Source organism: Mobula hypostoma, chromosome 22 (assembly GCF_963921235.1).
Source record: "Mobula hypostoma chromosome 22, sMobHyp1.1, whole genome shotgun sequence".
Lineage (NCBI taxonomy): Eukaryota > Metazoa > Chordata > Chondrichthyes > Myliobatiformes > Myliobatidae > Mobula > Mobula hypostoma.
The window spans coordinates 48,130,921-48,140,878 of NC_086118.1; the positions used below are offsets into that span (position 1 = coordinate 48,130,921).

Sequence of the window (9,958 nt, forward strand, 5' to 3'; positions counted from 1 at the left end):
ATTTTGGAAAACCTTTCCAGAAAACTCATTTGTCTGGCACGAGTACACACTGACGCAGTCACCCCCGCCTATCTCGCCTGCAATAAGCAGTGTCTCCAGCAGTCTCACTTCTAAGATCTCAGTTGACTACAACTGCTTCAAGCTATCTGGATGTTGTTTTCTACACCCCATTGCTCAATCCAGGTAAAACAGCAGAAAATTAGTAAAGCTTGCTTTTCGGTGTCTTGCCATCTGCACTTCTTTGAACTTTGCCCATAGTTTAGTAATCCTGTCCTATCAAATCCATTGTCAAAATGCAAGTTCCAACTCTCCTCGTGCTCCTTCCCTTCTACTCACATGCCCATTCAATAGCACATTAACCTACCCATTTGCTAGTCCTTAAAGACACAAGAAAGACAATGGGAAGTGCGGGGCTAGAGGACAACTACTTGGACAGGAAAAATCACCTGAGTTGATGGGGTTCGTAACAGGCAAGTCTTTGCAATGTGGAAGAAAACTAGAGCACCTGAAAATCCACACAGGCATGGGGAGAACTTGCAAGTGTCAAAATAACTGTCATTCATTGATAATAAAATAAAATAACTGGACACAAAACACACACTCTCTTATGACTCAGGCATACTTTTTATTTACTTGTACACAAGGAGAACAGCACAGCCCCAGTCACCCACACTGTTCTGAAGTCTGAACAGAGAAAACTGCTATTTTTATACAGAATTGACTTATTAGTTACAGATATTGAATGTTATAAATGATATATGCTTAAATTCCTTACTCACAAGATCAATCACCATTCACAGAGATGATAAAGTCAATCAAAGCTTCAAGCGGAGAGCCAATGACACTTTGAAATTGGTAAAGACAATAGAGGTATTTGGGTATGTTTCACATCCATCTGTTATCCCATCTGAATCTAGCACCCTCTATTGTGAAAAGGGACGCTGTGTTTTTGGAAGCCCTTACTGGAAAGTTTACTACAGAGGTCTCACTCATCTGGCCGGAGTACACACTGACAGTCACATCAGCCTTTCTCATCTGTGGTAAGCAGAGGTATCTCCAGTGGTCTCACTTCAAAGGTCTCGATTAACTACAACTGTCCCAGGTTATATGTTGTCCTACTGCAACTTTCACACAAATTCCACATAAACAGTAACGGAGATCAGGTTTGAATCTGGGTATCTGGAATTGTGGCATCAGCCCTACCAGCTGTTGACAACCTTAATTCAGCTGCTCCGTTTGATAACCGCAAGGTTGAAAATAAGTGAATGTTTTATTGAAATCTTAAAAATAGCAACTAGTTCCTTTATTTGAATTTCACTACACAGACACTAGTTCAAGATTATGCACTGACACACAACCTCAAAAATGATAGAACCAACTGTAAAACAAAAATATTTTAAATATAATTTTGCATGTCAGCACACCTAATGAACATCCATCCATTATTATTTTTTCTATCATCATAGCATTTGTGAACTATAATCAGAGTTTAGAACTAAAAGTTTAAAAGACTTTTTCCCCTTTAATCTCAATGAAAATCATTGATACTTATAAATTAATGAATTGCTAAAAATCAGCCATGCATTTTAAGGAGAGGTGAAAAATTAAGGGCCTATGCTCTAATCGTTAGAGATAAACCAGACATCCCATCTTCAAATACACTTGTTGTCCTCTCGTTCGGACAAGGATAGGATTGATATTAAGGCAGTTGGCTGCACAGAGGGATAAATATTGATCCTAGAAGCAATTGCTTCCAATAAGCATGCTTTTTCCCTCAGTGTGTTAGTCAAGCTTCTTGACAATGCTTTGCTCAGTCAATAATTCAGGAATAGACCCTCATCTTGTCAAATAAAGGGATTGAGAAATGGTCTGTTAATGTAAGAATCTAAAACAAAATTAAAGAAACACCCCCACTCAAGGTGCAAATATACAATATATTACAGAAGGAAGAAGCAATTATTCACCAAAAGTCTACTTTCTGCATTGTTCAAAAAATTAATGTTCACAGAATGATAATTTAAAAAGGAAATGTGGAAGTGAGAAACTGAATTGAATTATAACCACTTCTGAAACAGTTAAGAGATCTGCAGACAATAATGCCCTTGTGCAGATAGCTGATCAGAATAAAAATTAGTTAATTTTTTAATTAGTAATAAATACATGAGCAATGTTGACCACTACAAAGCAATAGGAAAAACAAACATTTTATTCTACACTTTTCACATAAAATGATCTGACTAAAATTCTAGATACAACTTTAGAAGACAATACAGAGACATGACATTCAGTCTGAGGACTGATCAATTAAATTGAGCTTAAAGTACGTTGCAATAGGTCTATCTGCTGTTTGTAACAAGATCTTCGATTGCAGTTTTTGTAACTTTTGCCTCTTGTTCAAATGATTGAATCCTTTCAGAGATTTGTTTCTTCTGGAAAGAAAACAGAAGTATTTTGTTTAAGCAACAGGTCACTTGCCATCCCATTAGCTCCCTCAATCCCCTTATGTTAACGGTTCACACACACAACAGAGCTGACACAAATTCCATCATACCAACAGAAAATGCTGGGGAAACTTAGAGGTCAAGCATTAACTCTTATTCTTTCCATCTGTGGAATGAGAAACAGAATTACAGATTCAGAAGTGGAAAAGTAAGCAAAACAATTTATCAGGGCTTCCCAACCTAGGGCCCACGGACCTTTGGTTAATAGTAGGGGTCCATGCATAGAAAAGGTTGCGAGCCCTTGATTTAGATCACGGGGGTGGAGTTGAAGGGGTGGAGTGAACAAAAAGTAGTAACATGATTGGGTGAAGTCAAAGACTAGTTAATCATAACTGATTTATCAGAAGGAACACAGCAGAATCAGAGAGCATGTGTTAAGTTTTACAGGTGGGTGAGCTTACATCAGAACAGTTTCTAATGAAAACAAGAAAGGTTGATCAAGGAATCAGAGATTACAGAAATCCCTAAAGCTAACTTATATTGTGTTTGATTTAAGTTATTTAAAAACATCAAAACTGGTTTAATGGGCTGTCTTTATACATTCCATATTAAAGTACCAAATAGGTTGCTATCATTTATGCAATAGTGTAAAAATAGTAAATAGACTCAAACTACCAGCTGGAGCTCCAAAATATCATGCAGAAATTTCTGAATTCTAAACAAGCTTCAATTAATTTGGCTACTTCAGAATCAAAATTGGAATTGGTTATGGTATAATAACTAACAGTAAATGATATTAAGAAACTAAATTGAGAAAATCCAGGAGGAAAATTATTTTTTGCTCTGTGCTTTTATATAGAAAATGAAAATTACTATCAGTCCTATTCCATAGAGTCATAGAACACTACAGTCCCTTTGGCCCATATTGTCCATGCCAACCTAGTAACCTGCCTAGTCCCATCAACATGCACCTGGACAATAGCCCTCCATATACCTCCCAAATTTCTCTTAAATGTTGAAATTGAACCTGAATCCACCTTATCCACTGGCAGCTCGTTCCACACTCTCATCACCTTGTGAGGAAGAAGATCTCTCTCATGTTCCCCTTAAATAGTTTACCTTTCACCCTTAACCCATGACCTCTAATTCTAGTAACACACAAAATACTGGAGGAACTCAGCAGGCCAGACAGCGTCTTTGGAAAAGAGTCAGTCAACATTACAGCAGGAGATAGAAAAGGCGTGTCAGAAAGGCAATGTCATGATAATCATTGGGGATTTTAACATGAAAGTGGACTGGGAAAACCAGGTCAATACTGGACCTCGAGAGAGAGAATTTTTATAATGTCTAAAGGATGGCTTTTTAGAACAGCTTGTTATTGAGCCCTCTAGGGGATCGGCTGTGCTGAATTGGGTGTTGTGCAATGATCCGGAGGTGGTAAGAGAGCTTAAGGTTAAGGAACCCTTAGGGAAGAGTGATCACAATATGATTGAGTTCACATTGAAATTTGAGAGAGAAAAATAAAATCCAATGTGTCAGTATTTCAGTGGAATAAAGGAAATTACAATGGCATGAGAGGGGAACTGGCCGAAGTTGACTGGAAAGGGACATTTGCAGGAAAGACAGCAGAGCAGCAATGGCTGGAGTTTCTGCAAAAAACGAGGGAAGTGTAAGACAAGATATATTCCAAATAAGAAGAAATTTTCAAAGGGATGCTGCCTGGCCTGCTGAGTTCCTCCAGCATTTTGTGTGTGTTGCTTGGATTTCCAGCATCTGTAGATTTTCTTTTGCTTGAGATTGGACATCTAATCCTAGCCTCACCCAACCTCAGTAAAAAAAGTATGCAATTTGATACCTCCTAGGTAATTCAAAAGCAGAGCTGATGGGGAAGCATGAGTGGATATACGATGTAGTAAACATTTTATTGTATTACTGAAGATTATGATAAAGTAACAAACCATGATGTTCTTTACTCTTTGCTCGTCCAGCTTGTGGAACTCTTCAGTTGTTAGATGCTCAAACTGCTTCTTCAGTGCAATAAAAGCACACTTCGATGAGTGATTTTGATGTTCAACTCTGGGAGAAAATGCGAAAGTTAACTTCATATGCTTTGTAGATAACACCAGACTTAATCAAGGACACGACCCACCAGCCAACACACTTTTTGTCCCTCTTCCCTCTGGGAGAAGGCTCAGGAGCTTAAAGACTCGTACAGCCAGATTTGGGAACAGCTTCTTTCCAACTGTGATAAGACTGCTGAACAGATCCTGACCCGGATCTGGGCCGTACCCTCCAAATATCCGGACCTGCCTCTCGGTTTTTTTGCACTACCTTACTTTCCATTTTTCTATTTTCTATTTATGATTTATAATTTAATTTTTTTAATAGTTACTAATTTTTACTATTTTTAATATTTAATATTTGTAATCCAGGGAGTGGGAAGCGCAGAATCAAATATCGCTGTGATGATTGTACGTTCTAGTATCAATTGTTTGGTGACAATAAAGTATAAAAGCATAAAGTATCTTCTTTCTTGAGGGAGGTCACATGTCAATTGATGAAATTTCACTTTCACTTTCAATGTGTCACTACAGGGCTTTGGTCAAATGAGGAAGAGTGTTCAAAGTATCAAGATCTCAGACCTGGCGGAAATCATGATCTAGCAGGCAGTAATGATCTCAGCCTCCAAGACCGAACTAGTTACAGTGACACCACACGAGGCACTTGAAAGATACCGGCAATGCTATTTCTGAGCGTCCTACAAATTCACTGGAAGGATAAGTGAACCATTTAGCATCCTTAGCAGAGATTTAAAGATCAGCATTTTTTGTCACATGTACATTGAAACATATACAGCGAAATGCACAACTTACATTAAATCAAGATCAATGATGATTGGGCTAGGCAGCCCACAACTCAGTAACTCCAACCATATGCCTTTGGAATGATGGAGGGAACCAGAGCACCTACAGGAAACCTTCGCGGTCACAGGGAGAACATACAAACTCCTTTTAAACAGCAGCTAGAAATAAACACCAATACATGATCCCTAGCAATGTAAAGCAATGCTCTAACCACTACACTACCGTGCCCTATCATTCCGGCCCTAGGGATGCTCAGTAGGCAGTGCTGGATAGGTCACATGATTCACGTCCCCAAAACAAGACTGACTATTCACTGCAACAGATTGCCAAGCAGACAGAGGAAAGGAATTCAAACACCTGCTCTGTCTCATTGAGAAAATGCAAGATCCCAAGGCATCCCTGGCTCAGAGGTGCTCAAGGTAAAGGGGCAGCATTTGTAACGGTATTGAGAACCTCAAGTCCACACGCAGGGATCACACAGAAGCCCCATGTCAGCAGTGGAAGGAAGGCCCCAACCCTCCGCCCAGCAACCACTTCATCCTCATCTGTGGAAGAGCTTGTGCTTCCCATGCTTAGCATCATCAGTTGAGAACATATCTAGAGAGGAAGCCAGTCTTCATCTCTCCCAAGGGGCTGTCTGAGGAGACTAAATAGCAACCAAGATACAAATAACAATTTCTCTGCAGCTTTGCTTGTTCCCTTATAGGATCTTACAACTACATATTCTAACAAGAAGGTGAGAAACAAATGTAGAAAGATGGGCCAAATAACCTTCTCCTGTTGCTTGAAACCTACTTTCCTCATTCAATACAATCATGGCTGATCCTGTATCTCAATATCGTATACCCATGCCCCTTGATACCCTTGTGGGCAGAAATCTACCTCTTTTAAATGTGGTATTGGTTTATTATTGCAGACACTACCCACCCTGCAAACTATCTTCTGGAAAGTACTAAGTTATTAACCGCGCTATCTTAAATGTTTTCATCCCCCAGGCAGTAAATCCAGTCAATCCTTCTAGTTAGCCCACCACCCCCTCTATTGCCCCCATCACTGCACAGTAGACACTTTAAACCAAAAATACATGATGGTATTTATTTATTTGTGCACATTTTTATTCTATATCCATACTTTAACCTGTAACTTTATAAGCTTTTAAAAATATAATTTATTCTTTATAATTGTTGAAAATTGTTGCTTTTGTTGCATGTTGTGCCTTGACCAAACCACAGCAAATTCCTTATACATTCACACCATCCAAAGTTTCTTTCCCCAGGCAGTTAACCATTCTAGTTAGCATCCTTCCCTACCCCTCCTCTATTACCCCATCACAACACTGCAAACACTTTCAACCACTTACAACATTGTAAACACATGCTGATATTTATGTATTTATGCACAATTTATTCAACATCTATACTTTAACTTCTAACTTTTTTTTTTACATAACTTATTAATTTTTGAATATTGTTGTTTTTGTTGCACGCCAAGCCCTGATCAATACACCATAACAAATTCCTAAGACTTGTAAATGTATATAGTAAATAAAGTTGATTCTTATTGTAATAGGTACCGAGATACAGTGAAAAGCTTGGTTTCCAAATTATTCAGCAAATGTGTTCAAACTTGGACCCCACAACCTTGGGAGAGAATTCCACACTGTTTCCTCAACCTCCCACATGAAATTTCTCAACTCAATCCTAAATGTCTTGCCTTAAAGCTTAAGATTATGACCACCCCCAATCACAAAAAACATTCAGGTTCTTCTAGCCCAGGGATTTTTTTATGCATGGACAAAAACCATTAAGCAAGGGGTCTGTGGACCCCCAAGGAAGCTGCTGTTTTAGCCTTCTCAAAATTTTGTACATTTCACTAAGCTTCCCTGATATTATTTCAAACTTCACTGAATTGCAGATCTAGTTGACCCAAACTCTCTTTGTTCAGGCCCTATCATCCCAGAAATCGGTGAACTTTTGATGGTCTCCTTCTGTAGCAAGTAAAAGGCTCTTGGACAAACATTATGGAGAAAATATCCCATCAGTGATCAGTATCTGCATGAGTGCTCAAGAGATCTTGTTAAGTAGTTCACTAGCGTTGAGTATTTCTGAAAATACTGTCATCTTGACTGCAAGCAGTTATCTCGAATTTAAATATAATATTCAGTACTTACAAAGGTTCATCTTCAGGTTCCCAGCCTTCCAGTTCTTTGTAACAAAAGAAGCATTGAGCAATGTCAGGACCATTCTCGCTTGGGGTGTGAATAAATCCTGCTGCAGCCATCTGATATCAAGAAAAAGACATTCAAATGGACTTGAACAGGAGCCTTTGTACAATTATACAGGTTGTTGACAAGACCACCCCTGGAGTGGCATATTCATTTTTTTTCCCTTTCCCAAGAAAAGATATTCTTGTCATAGAGCAGGGGTTTCTAACCCTTTTTAAGCTTTGGACCAATACCATGAAGCAAGGAGTCTGTGGACCCATTTGGGAACCTGCCATACAGGGTGAGAGACATAGTTTTGCCCACTTGACTCCTGGAATAGCAGATCTGCCAGGTGTCAAGATCTCATTAACCATTACTGTCTGGTTTGGTGCAGCATCGTCTTACAGTATGCGAAATCTACAGTGAACTGTATCAGCACCAGACTTTGAGTTTGAATCCTTGCACCCTTTCCATCCGTGCTGGGTCGAGTGTCAAGCTAGCAACTTGGCCTCATAAAAATAGTCAAATGTTACGGAAACAGCAAAAATGCCACCCGATGCGCCACAAGGCTCAAAAAGGAATTACAACAGTGAACTGTCAGGTCAGCAGAAAAGGTTACTGGCTGCTTCCTACCATCACTACAGCACTTGTATGGGTCCAGGACAAGAAGTGGGCAGGAAAAAGATAATTTCAGTCACTACTCATCCTACAAACTACCTCTTCCAAAAGCTCCCTTCTGGAAAAAATAATGTAATAGGGATATTAAAACAAAAACTTCACGCCATGTTAAAAGTTTCTTCCTCGATGCAGTTAAAAAAACTATTCCAGCTAGCCCCAACCCCATTGCCCAGTAGACAACAAATTCCTAAGACATGTAAATGCACATGGTGAATAAAGTTCATCCTTAACTAGCTTTGGATTCACTAGAATGAGGGGGAAAGCTCATTAAAATACAATACTGTGACAGGACTAACAGAGGTTAACAGAGTGGAGAGGATTTATTCGCTCTCCCAACTGAAGAGTTTCTGGTTTACCCGGCATGGTCAGATATTTGGGACTGAGAGGATGAGGATGTGAAGGTCCAGTAGCTGATTGAAGGATGAAATTCTTGGCACAAAAGACTCAGTGGTAATGGGAGAACATGAGATAGAGTTCAAAGTAAATTTTATTATCAAAGTACTGTACACATATGTCACCATATACAACTCTGAGATTCATTTTCTTGTGGGCATACTCAGCAAATCTATAGAATAGTAACTGGAACAGGATTAATAACAGATCAACCAGAATGCACAAGACAATAAACTGTGTAAATATAAATAAATAGCAATAAATAACGAGAGCGTGAGATAATGAGAAGAGTCCTTGAAAGTGAGATCATTGGTTACGGGAACATTTCAAAGTAGCCATCCCCTTTCTTCAAGAGCTGATGGTTGAGGGGTAGTAACTGTTCCTGAACCTGGTTGATGCGAGTCCTGAGGCTCCTGTACCTTCCACCTGATGACAGCAGCGAGAACAGGATGGTGGTGGAGAGGATGGGCCACGATCCTATTCAATGCTACTTATGTCTAAAATCTGTTCGTCTTAATGTTTACGTTATTCAAGTTTGTTAACTTATGTCTGTAATGCACTGTGCTGCGGTTGCAAAATGCTAATTTTCATGGCGTTTACCCAGTGTATTTACGGGTATGACAATAATAAGGATTAGAACGACCTGTCCTGCTTCTACTTTTGTTACCACACATCCAAGTCTCAGCCGGCGCTGTACCCTGTCCTCGCCCCCCTTATTCTGTATCACACCCCCTCTCCACTTCGCTCCAACATCCTGTCGCTCAACCCCAACCCCCGAGACATCCCTGACCCTTCACCCTCAACCCTCGACCCCAGTGCCCGGCGGAGATAAACAGGGTGGCTGGCAACCGCCGGGAACGGCATGGCGCATCGCCGACCGGGCTCACTCACATTCTCGGGCGTACACGCACAGTCGGTGACGAAGGGCCAGTTCTTGAAGGTGCCCAGCCGCTCCTCGAAGGAGTAGTACTTGCGGTGCTCGATCAGGTACAACTCCATCGCGCCTCCGATTCAAACTCGTCGCCGTTAGCCGCCCACCCGCTACGCCGCCGCTGATTGGCGGAAAGCGCTTGACGTCACCGGGACGGAAGCTCGGAGGAGTTTTGAGAGCGTTTGTAATCCTTGTGTACCGTATTTGAAATTTTACGTTCTTCCTTCAGGAGTTATTAATCAAACAGAGACTTTCTTCTCAAAGCGGAAACATTTGAAAATTCCACAGAAAGTAATTTGAGGTAAAATGCTTTAACCCATTTTTATTCCATGAACTATCATATATAAAGCAATAACTAATTTTAGAAAAGTTGAATAAAACTTTGACATGTTGTGTCCTACTTGAATTTCTGCTTGACCTTAATGTTTTTCCGTCGTGGAGTCTCAAG

General features: G+C 40.0%; 1 protein-coding gene across 1 annotated transcript; it reads right to left on the bottom strand.

Annotated features, from left to right (window-relative positions):
- Nucleotides 1-616: 616 nt before the first annotated feature.
- Nucleotides 617-9,609, bottom strand: birc5a (baculoviral IAP repeat containing 5a). The gene is made up of 4 exons (XM_063030810.1): nt 9,471-9,609; nt 7,476-7,585; nt 4,400-4,517; nt 617-2,429 (listed from the first exon to the last, which is right to left on the bottom strand). The coding sequence occupies exons 1-4, from the start codon at nt 9,576-9,578 to the stop codon at nt 2,337-2,339; spliced, it is 429 nt and encodes a 142-aa protein (XP_062886880.1). The 5' UTR covers nt 9,579-9,609; the 3' UTR covers nt 617-2,336.
- Between the last annotated feature and the right edge of the window lie 349 nt (nt 9,610-9,958).